This window comes from Poromitra crassiceps (assembly GCF_964638095.1).
Source record: "Poromitra crassiceps genome assembly, chromosome: 4".
Classification (NCBI taxonomy): Eukaryota; Metazoa; Chordata; class Actinopteri; order Beryciformes; family Melamphaidae; genus Poromitra; species Poromitra crassiceps.
In genome coordinates this window covers 64,250,221-64,271,266 of record NC_139626.1, presented here as the reverse complement: position 1 = coordinate 64,271,266, position 21,046 = coordinate 64,250,221, and the positions used below count along the sequence as shown (strand labels likewise).

Genomic DNA, 21,046 nt, shown 5'->3' with positions numbered 1-21,046 from the left:
ACACACACACAGGTTGGACTCACCTCATACCGGTTGAGGAAGGCCAGCTGCCCCAGCTTGGCGATCAGCAGCTGGTTGGTGGTCGCCGGGTTCCCGTCGCTGCTCGCCAGACCGCTGCTCTGACACCTCAACGCCACCAAACTCTGCAGCTTCGCCAGCTCGTCCACCACACTCCACTGAGAGACAGATAGAGAGAGAGAGATAGAGAGACATGGAGAGAGACAGAGTGTGAGTGTGATGTTGCATTCCATTGTACTGGGAACTAGGAATTATTAGTATTACACTGTTTATTAGCACTTCTGCACTTGTGTGTCATTACATCAGTCGTACACAGTCTAACTTCTGTGGACATGTTGCTATGGTGTTTGTATGTGCGAAATACGGCGGAATGCGTCATTATCAACTGTTGCTAACAATGGCTAGCGTGGCTAGCTGGTTCCCCGACTGGTTTAATGGAACACGGTCGTGTTCCGCTCGGGTGTGCCATCACTCAACTGGGATATTCCTAGTTCCCAACACAAATGGAATGGGCCATTAGTGACTGTGACAGTGTTCCGTTTCATTCATCATTTCAACAACAGTGTCGGGCAGTGGTTCTTAAATGTTTTCACATGAGGGACCCCCCTAAACTGACAAAGATTAGACCACAGACCCCCATTTGATAGGATTTTGTCCCACGGTCCCCCATGTGATAATAAGATTGATGCTTTAAGATGTTTTATTACATCAAGGACCCCCGGGGGTCTCAGGAGTGTAAGGAGCTGAACAGGACTGTAGTGATGACACTGACCTCAGATATGTTGTTGTGGTCCAGGATGAGACTTTTCAGGCATGGGAACATGGCTGACTTAGACCCTGCAGAGCAAACACTCAGCCGTCACAAGCATCAACTACATCACTATGGCTAGTATTATATGAATGTTAACCAATAAGATTTCAATAAATATGAATGTTAACCAATAAGATTTCAATAAATATGAATGTTAACCAATAAGATGTAAACAAATATGGATGTTAACCAATAAGATTTAAATAAATATATAAATGTTAACCAATAAGATTTGAACAAATGTGAATGATAACCAATACGATGTAAACAAATGTTAACGATATAACCAATAAGATTTAAACAAATGTGAATGTTGACCAATAAGATTTAAATAAATGTGAATGTCAACTAATAAGATTTAAATATGCAAATGTTAAAGCCCCAGGATAGATACAGGCAGTGTCTCATCATAGTGTTCGTGTTCAATGGATCAGCGTGGGGTAAATCCTCACGTTCTTCCAATGCAGTAGAGTTAGCATTTAGCTGCTAGCCCAGCCCAGGCAGACAGGATCAGGGATTCAACCCCTGCAGTGAACGTAACATCTGAACAGACGTCTATCTATGTAGCTGCTTTTGAATCCCCAATCCTGTAGTGTAGAGCAGAGGTTCTCAAATGTTTTTCAGCCAAGGACCCCTTACAAGATAGAAAATATACCGGGGACCCCCTCATTCTGATTTGTGATTTTGGGCTAAGCTTAATTGTTTCCACGGTAACGTGCTTGACTTTTAATTTGATAGGTTTGTTATTAGAATGTAATCCATGAACCATTTTAGATTTAAAGCATAAACTATTTTCATTGAACTATGAAGATTTTGCAATTTTTTTTTTTTTTTTTTTTATTACATTACATTTACATTACGTCATTTAGCAGACACTTTTGTTTTGTCCAAAGCAACTTACAATATCACAATTTGTCAACAGTACAGAAAACCACTATGCAACACAATCAATGACAGCCAAGATATTTTGATAGACCATGTAGGAAGTAGTTTGAGAAGGAATAAGTAACATGTAGCATTTAATTTTTTTTTTTTTTTTACTTGCAAACTTTTCGCGGACCCCCTGGCAAAGTTCCGCGGACCCCCATTTGAGAACCACTGGTGTAGAGCACCTTCCGCTGGTGAGTCAGCCCATTGAGATATATGGCGGGTTTTACCCCACCATCTAGTCTTGCGCGCCAGCCGTAGTAACATTTTGTGGGCGTTCCCACACACACCGCCTGTATCTATGTACAGTAACTCTTTTACCTTAACTCATTCTCTGCCAAAGACGTACCCGGACGTACTTTTAACAATGGCGTTCTGTGCCAAAGACGTACTCGGACGTACTTTCGTGTTTTGGCTGTTTACATTACATCAGACACTTTCCCAGCCTGTGACATTGTTTCAGGTCAAACTGATAAAAGGAACCCGCTAGTTTAGTATTTATGGGTGGAGCCTGTGGTCGAAACAGAGTCCGACCCAGAGTTCTCGGATGGCGAGGAAGACGCCGGCGTTTTTGTTGTTGCTCCACGACGGAGCGCCATGGCGACGAAGGCTCCCCTTCACAGCATTCTGATCCGTCTGACACAGATGAATCGGAGGAGGAGAAATGGATGCCACTTGGAGAGAGCGATGACGATGGTAAAAAGTAGCCTATTTTTTGTATCGCGTTTGAGATGAAATGATCACACACACAACATTCGAGTATAATTGTCACGCATTGTTTATAACTTATGCCGCCGGCATGACTCGCTTCACGTTTCCTCTTGCCAGCTCTCCCTCTCAAGGGAGAGCTCTGTCACACTCAAGGGAGGGGGAATCACATGGATACGTCAAACGCGTCAAACCGCGTCACACACCCGTCCCCAGCAACCAAGGCGAAACATGTGTCACATAAACATTTCAAAGTTTACAGCACTAACGTAGCTATTGTGTGATCTTCTGTGCTAACGTTAGTTATGAGAGGTAACGTGACAGCAGGTAACGTTACAGCACTCGTTATTCCTGTGTGTGTGTGTGTGTGTGTGTGTGAGAGAGAGAGAGTGTGTGAGTGTGACCACATAAGGGTTCGTTCCATTTGTTTATGCTTTTATCAAGCTAAGCTAAAAATCCACATGGCAACTGTAAAAGTAAATTATTTATTTGATTTTGTGCACATATTTATCATACTTTGATAAATACTGCGGCCAAGCCTCATCTGTCAAGAAACCCCAGGGGCCAGACTCTCTCTCTCTCTCTCTCTGTAGCCGCTCACTGGGCGGGATGGACCGACACAGCTCCCTCAAATACATTCTCTTATTTTTTATTTATTTATTTGGGAAAACAAATACTGTATAATGTGTCTGATGTGTCACTGAGGCAAAAAATAAAAGGCTCAAAAGAGAGTTCTGCTTGAAACGGTGTCCTTCACTAAAAACCTCTTTTTCTCCTATTTCCTGTTCCAAGGAGGGCATTTTTAGTGAAAACAAGCTAACTTCCACTGCTTGTAACTAAACAAGGAAACATGGTCGAGTTTCAGTTTTTTACAAGGGGTAAGAAGAGAGTCTCTGCTTTATTGTGAGATATGTTGTGTAATTTTATTCCTAGCACAGAATATTCTGTGGGTCCTGGAAGATCAGGAAATATGCTCAAAATCCTGGCACAGACCGAAATGACCCTGGCAGAGAATGAGTTAATATAACAGCTTTTTAATCATTTTGATGCTACAGTGACTTCTAATACGGAGAATGGCGGCTGTGTCATTCCCACAGCGCCCTCCGAAGGCCTGTTCCTGCACTATGCATTTTTGGTGGCTGCGTCCCGGCCGGAGCGTCTTGATAGCGTCAAGTTGCCTGGAAATTTTAACTCCATTTCCTGCACAGCTCCTTCAAATGAAAGGTTTTCCGCTGACAAAATAACGGGATGCTTTTATTGTGAAGCAAAAGTGATTGTTAACCAACAAGGTTGATGTAAATGTGATTGTTAACCAACAGGGCTGAGGTAAATGTGAAGGTTAACTGTACCATGAGGGACGTCATCAAAGTGCAGGACAGACAGGCCAGTGTGGGACAGGTTCAGCTTCTCCAGCCTGCAGTGACACACACACACACACACGCACACGCACACGCACACACACACACACGAGTTGATTTGTACCCCTCATTGCACCGATGGAATAATACAGGTTTTAACAGATTTGAAGCAGCAGAAGACACTAAACTCCCTCAACACAAATAACCATGGAAGGTTTTTAATATAAACTTCCCTTGGTTATTATGTTGTTAGAAAATCACCAAAAATGGGGTTTTTACCCAACAGCAATATACAATGTTGTAGGGGTTCTAACAGCAACGAATGATTATTTTCTCCCCGCACAGCTAATTAAAGAACTTCTTTTAAATCAGCAGTACGGTAATTAAACGTTACTCAAAAAACCAAACCTTAATTCTGAAGTTCTCAACAACAGACCAATTTCAAACCTTCCCTTCCTTTCTAAAGTCCTTGAACAAGTCTCCACTCAACTAAACGATTTCGCACAATAGTCTTGATCCTTTTCAATCTGGTTTCAGGTCGCTCCACAGCACCGAGACCGCTCTCACAAAAGTAACCAATGATCTTCTTCTCGCATCAGATTCCAATTCCTCTTCTCTTCTCATCCTACTAGATTTAAGTGCAGCTTTCGACACAATCGATCATAACATCCTGCTAGATCGCTTCTCTAGCTACATGGGCATCCATGGTGCTGCGCTCTCTTGGTTAGAATCATATCTGTCTGGCAGAACACACTGTGTCTCATATAGGAATGTTAGATCCATATTCTCACTAGTAACATGTGGTGTACCGCAGGGATCTGTCCTGGGTCCCTTGCTCTTTGGCGTCTACTTACTCCCTCTTGGTGATATTTTCCATAGATTTGGTATTAACTTTCATTGTTCATGAAAGTGAATACCAAATTTGACTATTGCCGACGCGTGATTTCTAACCCCACATAGGATAAGCAATAACCACGCCCTGTGGCGCCGGGATTGGCCAGGAGCATTGAAGGTTGGGACTAAAGCACCTGGGGTTTTTCATCTTTTAAAATAAAGATGTTTAAAAAACTATTGCTTGTTACATTTTCAGTGCTGTACCTTTTCTCTGGGTAAGAATTGAGCTTGAAATTAACGATATGATACATTATATTATATGAGCTATGAACGTGAACACAACACTGTTTATATTATTGCATGTTTTTGTAGATTGTGTACATTGTGTAGATTACAATTATTATGCTTATTATTATTATTACTATGCTAAGGTGACCATAATTCATTTCAATGTCCGTTCTCAAGAGCTATTCAGTTGGTTCATGAAATCGCTGGGCTGCGTGCCCTCCAGTGTTGCTCCTGGCCAATCCCGGCGCCACAGGGCGTGGTTATTGCTTATCCTATGTGGGGTTAGAAATCACGCATTGCCGACAATAGTCAAATTTATATACCAATTAGACCCGATGACCGCTCTCAAATTGTAAATCTTGAATCCTGTTTAGCTGCTGTTACAGATTGGATGTCTCAAAATGACTAGTCATCAGTCCAAAAGCCCAAACACCACTCCTCTCTGACCTTAGTCTAAACATTGACAGCTGCATAATTATTCCTATAGCTCAATAGTGAAAAACCTCTGTGTGACTTTTGACTCTTCTCTTTCATTTGACGCTCATATTAAGGTGATCACTAAGACAGCATTTTTTCATCTTCGTAATGTCTCAAGGATCCGTCCCTTTCTAGGTGCTTCAGATGCAGAAACCTTGGTACATGCCTTTGTTTCATCTAGACTGGACTATTGCAATGTCCTATTCTCTGGTCTACCACATTGTAGTACTAAAAAATTACAACTTGTACAAAACACAGCTGCTAGAATACTATCTAGAACTCGGAAGTTCGATCATATAACCCCGGTCTCCATTGGCTCCCCATTCAGGCCAGATCGGACTTTAAAGTGCTTCTACTAACTTATAAAGCTCTACACAAGCTTGCACCCTCTTACTTATCTGAGCTAATCATCCCATATACTCCCACACGCCCCCTCCGCTCACAGGATGGTCATTACCTTACCATCCCAAAAATAAAGAAGAAATCAGCAGGAAGTAGAGCATTCTATCGTGTTCCATATCTCTGGAACCAGCTTCCCCGTTAGGGAGGCTGGCTGCATCAATATTTTCAAAACCAGACTTAAAACTTATTTATTCTCACAAGCATATGATATTATTTGATAGTGCACTTTATTTTACTATTATTTCACTCACTGTGACTGATTTATTACCTGTGTTTTAACACCCTTCCCTTTAACTTATTGTAGCTCTATACTGTCTGCTTTTATTTGACTTCCTTTCAACTTCATCATGCACTGTAGCATCATGTATTATTGTACTGTTCTATCTTGTTTTCTTTAAAGTGTAACTGACCCCCAAAACACTTCTTTTCAGCTTTTAACCAATATATATGACTTTGGGGGTGGTGTGTGAAGAATTCTGGTCAGAATTTCCACATTTGAGACCAAACTGTTACCATTGTATAATTTTCAGCCACATAAGTGCCCTCTATGGGTTCAACCCTGATTTTTTTTTGCCCTCAAAACTGCACAAAATGTGGTACAACCTGACGTCACGATGAACCAAAGACTATAGGATTCCAAGATAGTAACTCCCCTACTCCCCCTGTACGCTTTCCTGGCTCCTCACAACTCCAAGCCTATTCCCATGATGTCACAAGCATTTTCCTACCAATTGGCTGTTTGTGTCACTTGACCTGTTAATCACCTGTTAATTGATTACAATCGCCTGTTATTTTCCTACCAAGATGGCCATGTGGTGATGTAACATAAATACTATCACTAAAAGCCACTATAATCATAAATAGAAATAAAATGAAGGAAATGGCATTGTGTTGCTGTAAATCATTCCCAACCTTGTTCATATTAAGGAGCCCTAATTTAGTTCACATTGGGGCAATGGACCCCATATGATTTTTTCTTTTTTTTATGTAGCCTAGATATGATTTTGTCCAGAATTCCATATATATTAGGTTGAGAGATAACTGAGAATCCTGGAATCCTCTCAAGGACCACTGGTGGTCCCCGGACCCCACATTGAGAACCACTCAACCACTTTTATTGTGCAGAGGGAAAGAGAGGAGGAGGGAGGGGGCAGAATGTTGTTTGTACTGCGGCCAGCTGCAGCTACTCCGCTCTGGTCGCGCGCCCGAGAGGAAAAAGCAGATTTTTACATGGCGCACTGCACCTTTGGACAAGAATCACGAAAAAAACACAAACTAAAATGAAAAACTGACTTCATAGCGTTCTAGAGGACAAGTTGGTGAACAATTTAAAGTGTTTACCTCAATGCAGAAATCTCCCATTGTGATTACATTAGAGCGTGTTCAGAGCGGGGGGTTTGTCCTGCCTCGTATTTGTGCTCTGCTGCGGCCGGCTAACGATAACCTCGCGTCACCAGGCTCTTTTAACGATAGTTACATGACAGGCAATGGCAGTAAAGTAGTTTGCCACTGAATGACCAAATTGATATAACTTTCAACCATTTTGAACAACACTGTTTCCATACAGGTCACCAGCGTTGGCTAGTTGTTGATATTTATAAAGATTTTGTAGCTCTCATATAAGGTTTTTCTTGTTGCGGTGGGCAAACTGTCATGGCGTCGTTTTCCGGTAAACAATTTCCGAAGTTTCCTGTCTGAGCACAGCCAAAGAGAATAGTGAGACAAGAGGAGACGATCTTCGCCTTAAAGGAACACTCCGCCCATTTTCAACCAGCTTTGTATCATTAGAACATCAGTAGTATATCAGAAAACTGTAAACTGTTTTGAAGTCTGTCATTTAATTTGACAGTTATTGAGTGTTAAAGTGTGGACCAGTGACATCACTGGTCCACACTAACTCAAATTAATAACTCATTAACTCAAATCAACTCTCAATAACTGTCAAACTAGATGACGGTTTTGAAGTCATTCATCTAGTTCAGGGGTGCCCAAACTTTTTTGACCCAAGATCTACTTTTCAAGTAGCCAGCCTCCCGAGATCTACCAGTCCAGTTTCAACATCGCAAACGCACACACATCGTTTCCAGCCTGCAGTAACTAACCTCACAACACTTTCTCGTTGTCCCACAACCACTTGACATTAGGGCTGTGAATCTTCACTGGCCACATGATTCGATTCGATTACGATTCAGAGGGCTACGATTCGATTCGATTACGATTATCGATGCATCTTAAATCGATGCATCACTTTTTCCCCCAATACATGATTTATTTTTTCTCACTTTACAATACAATTGCATTATGATCCATAATTAAAATAAACAACTGCATGTACTTCCATTATATTTTATTTTATTATTAAAAAAAAAAAAAAAATTACCCCCCCCCCCCCCTCAATGCCATGCGATCTACCACACTACCTTCGCGATCGACCGGTCGATCGCAATCGACGTATTGGGCACCCCTGATCTAGTTTGACAGTTATTGAGAGTTGATTTGAGTTAATGAGTTATTAATTTGAGTTAGTGTGGACCAGTCCACACTTTAACACTCAATAACTGTCAAATGAAATGACAGACTTCAAAACAGTTTACAGTTTTCTGATATACTACTGATGTTCTAATGATACAAAGCTGGTTGAAAATGGGCAGAGTGTTCCTTTAATTTCTTGGTTTTTCCCATAGGTTTTTTCAAATCAAGCAGCATGCCGTTTTGTCACATATCTGGGGGGGGGGGGGGGTAAGTCCCCTTTTAACTGTAAAGTGTTTCGGGAGAATGTCTCATGGTGATTTTAAACTATAAATAAAATTTAATTGAATTTTCTTAGATTACTAATTTGTTCATAGTTTGTCTATAAAATGTCACACAATGGTGAAAAATGGTAGATAATCAGTTTACTGTCACTACCCACCAAAATCAGATCAGTTCCTCCTTGAGTCCAAGTGGACGTTTGAGGCAAATTTAAAGAAATTCCCTCAAGGCGTTCCTGAGATGTTGCGTTAACGAGAATGGGATGTGCGTACATACAGACGAAGAACCAGAAAACATAATGCCTATGCCCACGGCATAGGCATTATACTGGAGTTATACTGTAAACCAATATTTTGTCTCCCCCATTATACGTCACTTAAGGACATTTTACATGGTCTTATTACATGGACATTTTCATATATGTCACTTTAAAGGTCTTTTACTTTGAACTTTATAATTTATCTTTTGAAGATTGTCTTTCTGTCTGCTCCATGATAGGCTTGAGAGGGAATGCTGGCGCACACTGGCTGCCGCTCCTCTGACATTGATTCAGAGTTTACTGCTTAAGAGATTTACCTGGCTTTTTTGCCTTTTGCTCAAGCTTCTTGTGTTTTTCTGCGTGTTGATCGATCCCTGAGTTGGAATACGAACTGGCGGGCTTTGGATTAATCAATGTAAAGTGCGGCCTACTTGCTCTACTGGGCTGTCTCCTCCTCCAGCAGCCGGCTTTTATATATATATATATATATAAATTTCCGCTGTGGCAGGTGCACACACTGTTCCAACACCACAGACACCAAGGTTTTCTTCCACCCTAAAACTGGACAACAGTATAAAATCAAAGGCTTCATTAATTGTAATACCACGAATGTTATTTATTTACTTAAGTGCCCGTGCGGAAAAATTTATATCGGTCATACAAAACGTAGTCTTAAATTACGCATAGCCGAGCACAAAGCGGCCATTAGAAATGGTAACATGGATTACATAATAGCTAAACATTACAAGGAACGTAACCATGGTTCAGCAGCCACTCTTAAGTTTGTTGGTATTGAGAGAGTTTCCCTCCCACCTAGGGGAGGGAACATGAAGAAACTCCTTTTACAGAGAGAGTCCTATTGGATTTTCACTTTGGACTCAATGGAGCCTCATGGGCTCAATGACAATCATGAGTTGTATTCTTTTTTGTAATGAGTGTAATGAGGGTAATATCGTTGTCCTGTTTTTTGTTTTTGTATTTTTCAGATCTATTTTAAATTTATTACTTTTGTACAATGGGTACATACAAACTTGTATGTTTTGATTGCCCCAAACAACCCCCCCCCCCCCCCCCCCTTGTTGTTATGGGGATTACACCATCTCCTGGGGATCTTCAGCAACTGCTGCACTTTACACTGCTGCAGCTGCTGTACTTTTTCCTTTCCTGCATTGACTCTCTTTAGGAGGTTTCCTGCCCTTTTAATGTGATTGTGGGCATTTCTGGTTCCAAATGTTTTGAGCCTTACACTTGTTGCCCATTAAGGTATGTTTTTATTGTGTAACCTGTGTTTCCTCATTTAATTGCTTAATTGACCTGTTCATTGAGGGCCGGGCCGTTCAGTCACACGGCCTGCTACAAAGGTGTTTGTAATCACTGCACTTTTACTATGAACCTGATGAAGCAGCAAGCCTGCGAAACGCGTTGTTCTGCTAAAATAAATATGATCTTTTGATATAACTTTGGTCACCCTGTTCTTCTGGAGTGTTGCGGTCAACTTCATATGGACTTGTTCCTGTAGAGACTGTTTTTATGTTATTTTGATCCTGCTTGCTGTGACCAGCACCTCCCTGCTTGGATTGTGCACGAGTAGCCTACTTTTCCCTTGATATATATATATATATCTGCCAGGTCACCATTGTAAATAAGAATTTGTTCTTAATGACTTACCTGGTTAAATAAAAAAAAAGATATATATATATATATAAATAAATACATAATACTGTACCTGGGCAGAGCAGCGATGTTCAGCACACTGTCCTCCACCAGTGGGTTACTGGACAGATCCAGACTCTTGAGTGACTGCAGCACATCCACTGGCCTTTAAAAATAACGGCACACACGAGAATTACACGCGCTGCTAGAACAGTCGGTTCAAGAACCGGTTCGATATTCCCCCAAAAAACTTATCAAACCGGTATATCGAATTTTATAACAAAAAAATATATATACAAAAAAATAGTGTAGCCCATAAATGACTGTAATGCGACTGCAGTTGGTGGCGATAATGCACCTCTAAGCTGGTATGCTGCCAACCAGCACTAACACTGAATAAAAATAAGCAGAACCATTTAACTGTAACAAACCGGTATATCGAATTTTATAACAAAAAAATATATATACAAAAAAATAGTGTAGCCCATAAATGACTGTAATGCGACTGCAGTTGGTGGCGATAATGCACCTCTAAGCTGGTATGCTGCCAACCAGCACTAACACTGAATAAAAATAAGCAGAACCATTTAACTGTAACAACACACTGTTTTTATTTCTCATAACTATTTAGCTTAACGTTTCTTCAAACATCAACATAATAAACAAAATAAGACTTTTCCCTACTAGTGCAACTTGAGAAGAGGCTAATACGAAAAATCCCTAACCCTAAAAATAAAAAATAAAAAAATAGTTTTTTTCGTGATCAAACCGGTTTGGGCTCGTACACCGAACCGAACCGGTAAAACCAAATCGAACCGGAAATTGACCCATGCCTAATACTGTCTGTATGATGAAACACACAGGGTGCTAGCGCTGTCGCATCACAGCAAGAAGGTCCTGGATTAGATTCCCGCCTAGGACGCTGTGGGCGTGTCCCCCCCTGCCTTTAGTGCCTGGTGCCCAGGTGGGCTATCTCGTGAAAATGACCTTTCTTTGTGGAGTTTGCATCTTCTCCCCGTGCTCCGGGGTTCATCCATACAACATCAGTATGGACCCCCACTAAAACCATCAGAAGATCGTCATCTGACCAGTGAGAACAAAGAACTGAACTTGGTCCCCGCCGGGCGCTGTATAACGGGCTCATTATACTCGAGCAAGGCTCCGCGAGGCAGAGCTCCGCGAGTCACGTGCGGACCTCGCGCTGGGGCAAATGCTCAGAAGTGATCAGCCAAGTGATCAGCGTGTATTGTACAATGGTAATAGTGAGAACAGCCCGTGAAAGGTCGCAATGAAACAATGTGCAGTACTGAGTGCGCTTTCACTCTCAAACGACCGTACATCAGCACATGAATTAATCACCAAACTTGTTTTTACTGAATAGCCATTTCAGTTCTCAGCCCTGATAGCCTACTCTGTGGTGCTTTTAATCTCTCTCAACCATGCTCTCAACAGAACACATTTACTTGGTGAAATTACTAAAAACGAACGGTTCTAAAAAAAAAGTTTAGCCTACAACATGGGTCAAGAAATGTGGTGAAAACACAGCTCAGTGTTCAGGGCTCAGTGGCTCGAAAGCGTCCATGTTTGGAGAGAAGCCGTGCGGAGGTCGCGCTGTGAGAAAAATCTTCAGGTACGCGGTGGGCGGCCTACGGAGGTCGCGCCCAACACATTGACATTGACGTAATTTGACACTTGCGCCCCTCGCTCCTGCCCCGCGCCCTTCGCGGCACAGCGAGTATAAAACAAGATTTAGTCTCGCTAGCCAGACTATCTCAGTTTCCCGCTGTACCAGTGCAGGAGAGTCTGGCTCCTCTTACTCTCACTCTGGTCTAGCGGGAAAAAAATCTCCATTATCTTTACAACCATCTACCAGAAGTACCAAACAAGCCTCCTTTATTGCACAATCCAAATCTTCGCCATTTTCAGCGTGTAGGGGTTCGCTTGCTTGCTAGAGTTGTTGTTTCACAGCTGCGGAGGCATTTGAGAGCGACACGCAGGGAGCAGAAAGGGATTTCCCTTTGCTCCGACTGAAATGGTCAGAACCAGAGCTTATCCCCGCAGTACAGCACATGCGCACTACTGCTGACTGCACACAGCGCATATGCCACATGGCAAACGAGGAAGTAGTCTCTCCCCAGACTCAAATATTACGTTGAATCGCTGCGCTCTGCATACTACATAAATGAGTCTGCGCCAGTTCACAGCCACTGCTGGTTTTCGAAGGCGGGTTGAAATTGAATGAGTCACCGATGAGAGAGCGGTTCGAAAAATGGGCTGCGTCTCCCGTGTCGTCTGATCGCAAAGTCGTTACTGATTGGGAAGGACTGAATCCACCACTGGCCAAGTGAACGGTTCCCTCCCATAACCAGCCCTCTGAGGGAAAGTGTCCCAGACCCAGCGAGAGATCTGCAGCATGCAGTAACGTAGTGTATCAGCGTAAGAACTCTCGTGGGTCTGGCGTCGAGACGAACGAGAAAGTAACTACAGTTATACACGCCTGTTAGATCGGTTACTCTTTGTTTTGTTCTCGGTCTGGATTTACTACGAAAATGACCGTTTGACGTAACTTTGGATTATTATTTCACGTGGCGAGTACACGAGTCACAACATGTACATGTGAGTGTTTATGGTGCTGTTTGAATGTGCATTTTGGGCGACTGAACCGAAATAAGCAAATATCCCATTGACTGCGATTGTTAGCGCTAAGCTATTAGCAGTGAAGTGCTGTACCACAGTTTGTACTGCACACACATGAGAAATAAAGCCATATACGTTCTATTTTTAATATAGGCAATATGGCAAATAGCCTAAACTCCCAAAAAGTTGGCCTATCCCTTTAAAGCAGCTACGAGCAAGATTTTAGATTGTTATTAAACAGTCTAAATTTAATATTGATGCCTCACATCTTACCTCTAATAGTAGATGAGACCAACGCCAAGTGAATCGGCGAGTGCTGTCTTGATGATTATAGTCTGTGTGCGGGCCGGGCAGATCAGGAAGTGAAACTAAACAATCTAAACAACATGTAGATTATATCAAAGGGAAAATTTCAAAGTCACTAGCAATCCTGTATAAATTTAGAGATGTATTGAATTATAAGGCCTTGCATATCATTTATTGTTCACTCATTTTACCTTACATGTCTTATTGTGTAGAACTCTGGGGATCAACCTTTAAAACAACTTTAAATTCAATAGTTGTTCTACAAAAACGAGCCATACGTATCATTAATAAAAAGGATTACTATGCTCACACAAATCCACTGTTTCTAAATTCCCATGTTATGAAATTTAACGACTTGTTCTATTATAAGATAATGCAAATAATGTTTAAAGCAAAATCAAAGTCACTCCCATTCTCTGTGCAAAAGTTATTTTCAATACGGGACAGCAAGTACGATCTAAGAGGTATGTGCAAGTTTAATGTGCAAAAAGCTAAAAATAAGATTAAAAGGAGATGTGTTTCCATTGTTGGGGTGAAAGTTTGGAATGATGCACATATAAATTTGAAGATGTGTAATTCGCTTTTGGTTTTAAAAAAAATGGTTTCTGAAGCTATTTTTGAAGGTTATAAGTGTGAATAAATTTTCTGATGCTGTTTAAAAAAAAAAAGAGATATATATATATATATTTTCTGTGTTGTAAACATTGACTGTTGCAAATTTACTTTTCTGTTTTTTATTTTATGTTGGAGGAAAGCTTAATTGAGTAGAAATTAGGTCAGGCTTAATATAAGCATTTTGCTTCTGCCTGAGCCTGTTCAGTCTCTGGTTGATTTGATTTTGTTTATACTGTGATTTTGTTATTTATGATGACTGAATAAAATTACATTACAAAAAAAATTACATTACATTATAAACGAAACAGTTTACGGCAGCCACTTCGGCCATAACCACAAAATTACAAAATTACTTTCAAACAAACTGTTCTACATCAAAGTGTTTTCTACTCTTGCGTAACATCTCTCATTATATTCTAACAGTTTGTTTGAAAGTCATTTTGTAATTTTGTGGTTATGGCCGAAGTGGCTGCCGCAAACCGTTTCATTTCACTTCCTGATCTGCCCCGGCCGCAGACAGACTAATCATCAAGACAACACTGGCCGAATCACTCGGGGTTCAAGCGAGACTACTCGGCGTTGGTCTCCTCTACTATTAGAGGTAAGATGTGAGGCATCGATATTAAATTTAGACTGTTTAATAACAATGGAAAATCTTGCTCGTAGCTGCTTTAATATTGACTATATGAATACACCGACATGGACGGAACTAAGTGTTCGGAATTGGATATGAATTTTGAATCTCAGAAATAGGTATGCTATCATCCATTTGCAGGGAAGAAAATCAATTACAAGTAAAGGTAAAAGCAATATTAAACTTTTAAAAAGACTTAGGAGAAACTTCAGCAAAAACAGTACCTATTGGTACATGATTGTGATTTCTGTTTGGGTCATAGCTGTCCGGAATTGGAGACCCTGATGTTACATAAGAAGTCAGTGAAGGAAGATCCAGGGGAACATATGGAGAGTCAATGGTGTTACCTCTGTAGTTCTGCGATGTTGTTCTGAGAGACGCAGAGCTCCTCCAGCTGCGGCCACATGGGGGCGCACTGCAGGATCTACAGGAGACCAGGAGAGACCGAATAGACCATCAGGGATACATCAATGACTACGTTTAGGCATGATTCGATAGAACATCAGTGATACATCAATGACTAGGTTTAGGCATGGGTCGATTTCCCGTTTACCGGTCCGGTGTACGAGTTTAAACAGGTTTGATTTCATGCCAACCGGCTAAACCGACATGTATCATTACGCCAGGTAACTGGCAAATTAAAAAGCAGCCTCAGCAACCTATGCCGATCACGTCACACGGCTAAATCCAACCGGTATTGCATTAATAAGCAACATGATAACGTTAAGTGATTAATCTAATGTTTATTAGTAGATTGTTTATAAACTAACAGAGTCAGTGAGAGCCGTGTACTCCTGAGGCAAGCAGCAACATGAACGAAGGAGATCAAATGTCACTAGAGGGGGAGATGCACACAGAGCATCTGAGTTGTTTTGGGGGTGAAGATGAAACATAAACGGGCCAGTGCTACAGTGTAGATGGAAGACGTGCAGTGAAGCAAGCAGTCACCACTCGCCTGGCTAAAGATATGGGGCCCTATCTTCCCAAAAGTGCTAATTTAGCGTTTGCGCTCGTTTAACGCCATGCGCAATGCAAATTGGGGGCGGACACAAGCGCATGCCTGTGATAATTGTACTGGGCATTGGCTGCCACAAGCCAAAACAGGCGTTTCAGTGCTAAAATGTGGGATAGATGGTGTTACCCTATCGTCAGCAGCGCGCAATTACTTTGCTCTAAGAGCTTTGAAAAGGACCTCTTATGCGCAAATACCTCCCTGCCCTGGGAGCGCACCCGTAATCTCCGTGCAGCGCAGCGCAGTGCGAAGTAGAATTCCTTTTGGATATGTCATTACGCACAGCCTAGACATCAAATTATGCTGCTAAAATTGGGTATTAGCAGATAATTCAGTGAGGCAATCAACTATAACTCACTGAGAAACTTTTATCACATTGCAAAGAGGGAAATGAATTGAGAAAACGTGTTGGACAATGGACATAGGCTATTTACCTTCATAGCCCGGAGGGTCGTTGGCACTACAGACGATCTGTCAATAAACTCTCTCTGTCCTCGCACGAGTGAGTACACTCTATTACGCATGGAGAGAATTACAGCATATTGCATGCCTCGCGCAAACAGCCATTGCGAGACGGGAATCTGATTGGTTTTGATTGACGTAATGCCCAGCATTGCCTGGCCACGCCTGTGAATAATTCTGGTAGTTAAGACCGCCCAAATCCCGTTTTCGCAGGCATTTGGGGGCGCAGATGATTTTGGCACGGCTCTAATTTGCATCTGCGACAGGTGCCGTTCCGCATGCCCGCCGAGAATTGCATCCCCAAAATATTTCGGGGCTTTTTTAACTTAGAAATCAGGGAGGTCACGTCTACCAGACAATTATATCACTTTTAAACAGTTGTAGTTGTAGTTGTAGTTGTAGTTAGTTTATTGTCCACCAAAGTGGAAATTCATCTTTTGTCTCATCATATACACAAAAACAATTAGACAGCAACATTAACAACAGCAACATTTACACACAAAAAACATCTTAGTAGCAAATAAAGGACAGCAGTGGCATAATAGGCTAGTCTAACGAGGCATATTCTCATTCAATACCCTGATTGCAGTTGGTATGAATGAGTTCTGAAAGATGTTACGCTTGGCCTTAGGCACTCTATATCGCCTGCCTGAGGGGAGCAGTTCAAATTCGCTGCAGAGAGGGTGTGAGGGGTCGTTTACTATTTTTACAGCTTTTTTCCTGACAGCTTCCTTGTAGATGTAGCTTAACTGTGTCTGTGGCTTCCCTATGATTTTCGAGGCTAGATTCACTACTCTCTGCAGCTTACATTTATATTTTGTGTTCAGATTGCCGAACCACATAGTCATATTGAAGGTTAGGATTCCCTGGATGAGGTTCTTATAAACCATCTCCATAATGTGCTTGCTCACTCCAAAGGAGTTGAGTTTGCGTAATAAATGGAGGCGTTGATTACAGGTTTTAAAAATGTAATTAGTATTATCGCTGAAGTTGAGGTTACTATCAATAAAGGTGCCTAAGTATTTAAACTTGTCTACCATCTCTATAGAGTGTCCTGTAATGTTAAGAGGCTGCACAGGGTCATTTCCATGAAAGACAAGTTCTTTTGTTTTTGTCAGATTGATCTCCAGGAGGCTGAGATCACACCAGTTATGGAGAGAAGATACATGTCCTCTATATGTTTCCTCCCCATCTATATCCCCCTTCTTTAGTAAGGCAACCAAGGCCATGTCATCTGCGTACTTGAACAGACTAAAGTTCTCCTGATCCAATTGAAATTCATTGGTATACAAAGAAAAAAGTAAGGGGGCAAAAATTGTCCCCTGCGGCGCCCCCGTGTTAAGCACTGTGATGTCAGACCGAATATCATTGACAAGGACCTGTTAAATTTAAATTTAAACAGTTAAATTTTTGTATAAATCATTATAATATGCTCCCGTGAGGTGGGGATGCTACAGGCGCTGGGGTGCAAAACTCGGCATAACACCTGGCGGAAGGCGGACTGCTATCTTCCCTGTCTTAAGGCACGCGCAAACAGGTGCGCAACGCTATTAGGGGATAGCGCCTGTTGGAAGATAGGGCCCATGATGTCCTAAAACAGTGGAAAAGGAGTCTTTTAAATCCACGCTTCTGACACTCAACCGTCAATATGATCCACCAGGTCAAAAGCATTTCTCTAAATACTAATATTTTCTCTGCCATCCCTGAGCTGTACAACAAACTGAGAAAGTTTGATCTCAGAAGTTTTGATCTCAGAGGGCCATACAGTAACTTTGCGCTGACTACGGACATGTGGTCAAGTATGATTCATGACACCATACATTTCGCTGACAGTTCTTTAAAACAAGCACCGTTCAGTTGTTCTTCTTCTTTTTATTTAGTGTTATTGGTCGTTGGCAAACCAGCTTAGAGCTGCAGTATCACCACCAACTGGACTGGAGTTGCAGCCATTCATGGGCTCAACTGGGAAATGCGCTGTTCAAATTGCGACACCTAGTGATAAAATTCGGTATACCGGTTAGGTGCAGTTTAATGTATAATATCGATTTTAAACATTTTACACCCATGCATGAATGCATTGATTCAAAGGGTAGTTTTTTTTTTTGCATTCTCCAAACTGGATTAACAAACATTAGATTCACGTGGATACATTGGTCTCTAGAGATTGGTTGAGGAAAATGGAATTCCCCTGGGGGATTCCCCTCATGCAAATAACTTAAAAGTGCAATCTCAGACTATAAGATGGAAATGGAGTCTAACGAGTTGATAATTCAGTCTGATATGAGGATAGAGACAGAGGAGATTTGGAAACTAAATCACGAAAACTGAATATTATGGTTCTTTAAGGAAGCTGAATAATCTGAGAATAATATACATTTCCTCAACCAAACAGAGAGTCCAACATTTCAGGTTGGACTGTCGCCTCTGTGTTTGGTTTCCCTATAGTTACTGAATGACTTCCGGAGAGGGTACAAGGTTTTCTTATGACAGGAGAGATGTGTGAATGTAGCGGGCCTGCTTAGGATCAGTGAGCAGGAGCGCCCGTGGGTGCTGCGGCGGGCGGACCATGAGCACCCGTGGGTGCTGCGGCGGGCGGACCATGAGCACCCGTGGGTGTTGCGGCGGGCGGGACATGAGCACCCGTGGGTGCTGCGGCGGGTGTTTGGGGGTACCTGAGTCCAGGTGAGGGAGCAGCTGGTGAGGGCGAGGAGCTTCAGGCTGGAGAAGGCGTGGCTCTGAGCCCCGGGGTCAGAAGGCAAACGCAGTCTGTTGTGGCTGCAATGAGACAAAGGAGAAGCATCACTGCCTCCTGTGGGGAAACTCAGTCACTGCACCAGAAACATGATACATGTAATACAATACAGCAGAGTTAAAGTGATAATCTCTTAAGATGTCCCTTTTGTTTTCTTGGGTGACACTGACACCTATGGCGATGAGTGGTAATTGTAGGTGAGATCCAAACAGTGTTGCATAATGACATTAGTCAGTTTGTTCGGCCATAGTAACCACTCGTCATGCTAACAGAGACCAGAAAACAGTAGCTTGTTATCCTACTTCACACAAGAGTTATCAGGAACCTACAGTAACCTATCAGAGTGAGTCTGTTGTGTTAGCTCCACCCACCCTGTGAACCTACAGTAACCTATCAGAGTGTAACCTCGCGTCACCAGGCTCTTCTCGGCGAGAAAGAGCCCACAATTGATTTTGTCACCCTACTGGTTCCGGCCTAGAGCCCGCCCTAGACCGGATGGCAGCGTTTCTAGCTCGTCAACTTTCACGTTAACTTGACAATTTGACCCAAGTATCAGAACGGCAAACAACAAAACAAAAGATGGACGTACCGAAGTTATTTTAGAAACATTGCGGATTCACAATCTCACATCTTTTAAGCCAATACAGAAGCTTTGCATCAGACAATTAATCGAGGGAAGAGACATCAAGCTAACAGCAACACAGATGTTTTTTGGCGCACTGCCTTCCGGTGTTCATTCTGGTTCCGTGGTTTACGCCCCATGACAAAAAGCGGGGTGGAAGGTGCCCAGACTAATCAGAGTGAGTCTGTTGTGTTAGCTCCGCCCACCCTGTGAACCTACAGTAACCTATCAGAGTGAGTCTATTGTGTTAGCTCCGCCCACTCTGTGTCACCACAGACACAAAGTTCATAAATGTTGCAATAGTGAAAATGCAAAGGCTTAAATCAATGGAAGATAATAGAAGATAAATAGTGACTTAACAGAGATTTATGTACATGGAAATCTTTTAGAGTAACACTTTAAAGCTGCTAAATGTAGCACTTTAAAGGGGAACACTGACATTTGGGGGAGGGGTGATTATTATTATAATTTTTAATAAAGGCCATTACAGGCCTACATGCACAGTACACATTTTCAATACAAAATTGAAAATGTTGTTAGAAGATTTTGATTTTGTCCCTGCTAAGTAGGTCATATCACTGTATAGATGAAGACTTCTTTACAGCCACAAATATATCTGAATATGTGAGATGATTGGCAGTGTTCCTACACACTTTTCATTTTAAAACCAGGCAGACCCATTATGTTAATGACTGGATGTGATTTTGGTGGGTATTTGATATAATGCATGCTGACAGCGGCTGGGTCATCAAGGCATCCCTCCATCATCTGAACATTCTTCTTCACATCAACAACAACTGTGGAGTGAAGGTGGCTCCACAACAACATCAAAGCTAGAATTAGCGTTGAGTGCGACCTGAACAAAACATGTTCCATACTTGAGCAAGAGTTCCTTGAGCTGGGGCATGTGCTGGGTGATGGAGGCCACGTGGTCCCAGCAGCACAGCAGGTTCTCACTCAGGTCCAGAGTCTGCACGTCTGGAGGACGCGTTAAGGCTGCTCACTCACTTTCATATCAAATACAAGGACTTCCAATGACTTCCAAAAGTCTTGGTTGGTGCAGTTCAAGCACTCAAAAGTGGCATTTGGGGTGACATGACATTGGTTAAAATTAGACACCATACAATCCTGGTTGGTTAGTCCTTTTCTCTTTTCTTTATTACTTATGTGTGTTTTCTGTCTGTTTTTAAGAGCTGCGCTGAGGCAAATTTCTTTCAACTGTGCAATAAATTATTGAATCTTTAACTTTGAACTCTAGTGAAGAAAGCAGTTGAAATCGGTCCAAAATTAACTTTCTGGCTCACCTCTGCCAATGGCATGTAATCTGACAAAATGTACAGGACAAAAACATTGAATGACCATAGAACTGCATCATACATTATTTGGCTTAAAATAATTATCTCAAGTTTTTAGTGAGCAAAGCCATTGTATTTCAGCCAGGATCTCGGGCTTCATATAGTCCGTGGCCTGTTGTTAAAGGCAGCCTATTAAGTAGAAAAACCTGTTAACAATTATGTAGT

General features: G+C 41.9%; 1 protein-coding gene across 2 annotated transcripts in view; it reads right to left on the bottom strand.

Annotated features, from left to right (window-relative positions):
- Positions 1-21,046, bottom strand: part of tbce (tubulin folding cofactor E) — a 63,563-nt gene that overhangs the window by 19,839 nt on the left and 22,678 nt on the right. For both annotated transcript variants that reach the window (XM_083634697.1, XM_083634698.1), the window contains exons 6-12: positions 20,405-20,504; positions 18,825-18,927; positions 15,026-15,102; positions 10,560-10,652; positions 3,814-3,878; positions 791-855; positions 24-176 (exon numbers count right to left, since the gene is read on the bottom strand). In XM_083634697.1, the coding sequence (XP_083490823.1) occupies positions 24-176; positions 791-855; positions 3,814-3,878; positions 10,560-10,652; positions 15,026-15,102; positions 18,825-18,927; positions 20,405-20,504 (656 nt within the window). The remainder of the gene's footprint in view (positions 1-23; positions 177-790; positions 856-3,813; positions 3,879-10,559; positions 10,653-15,025; positions 15,103-18,824; positions 18,928-20,404; positions 20,505-21,046) is intronic.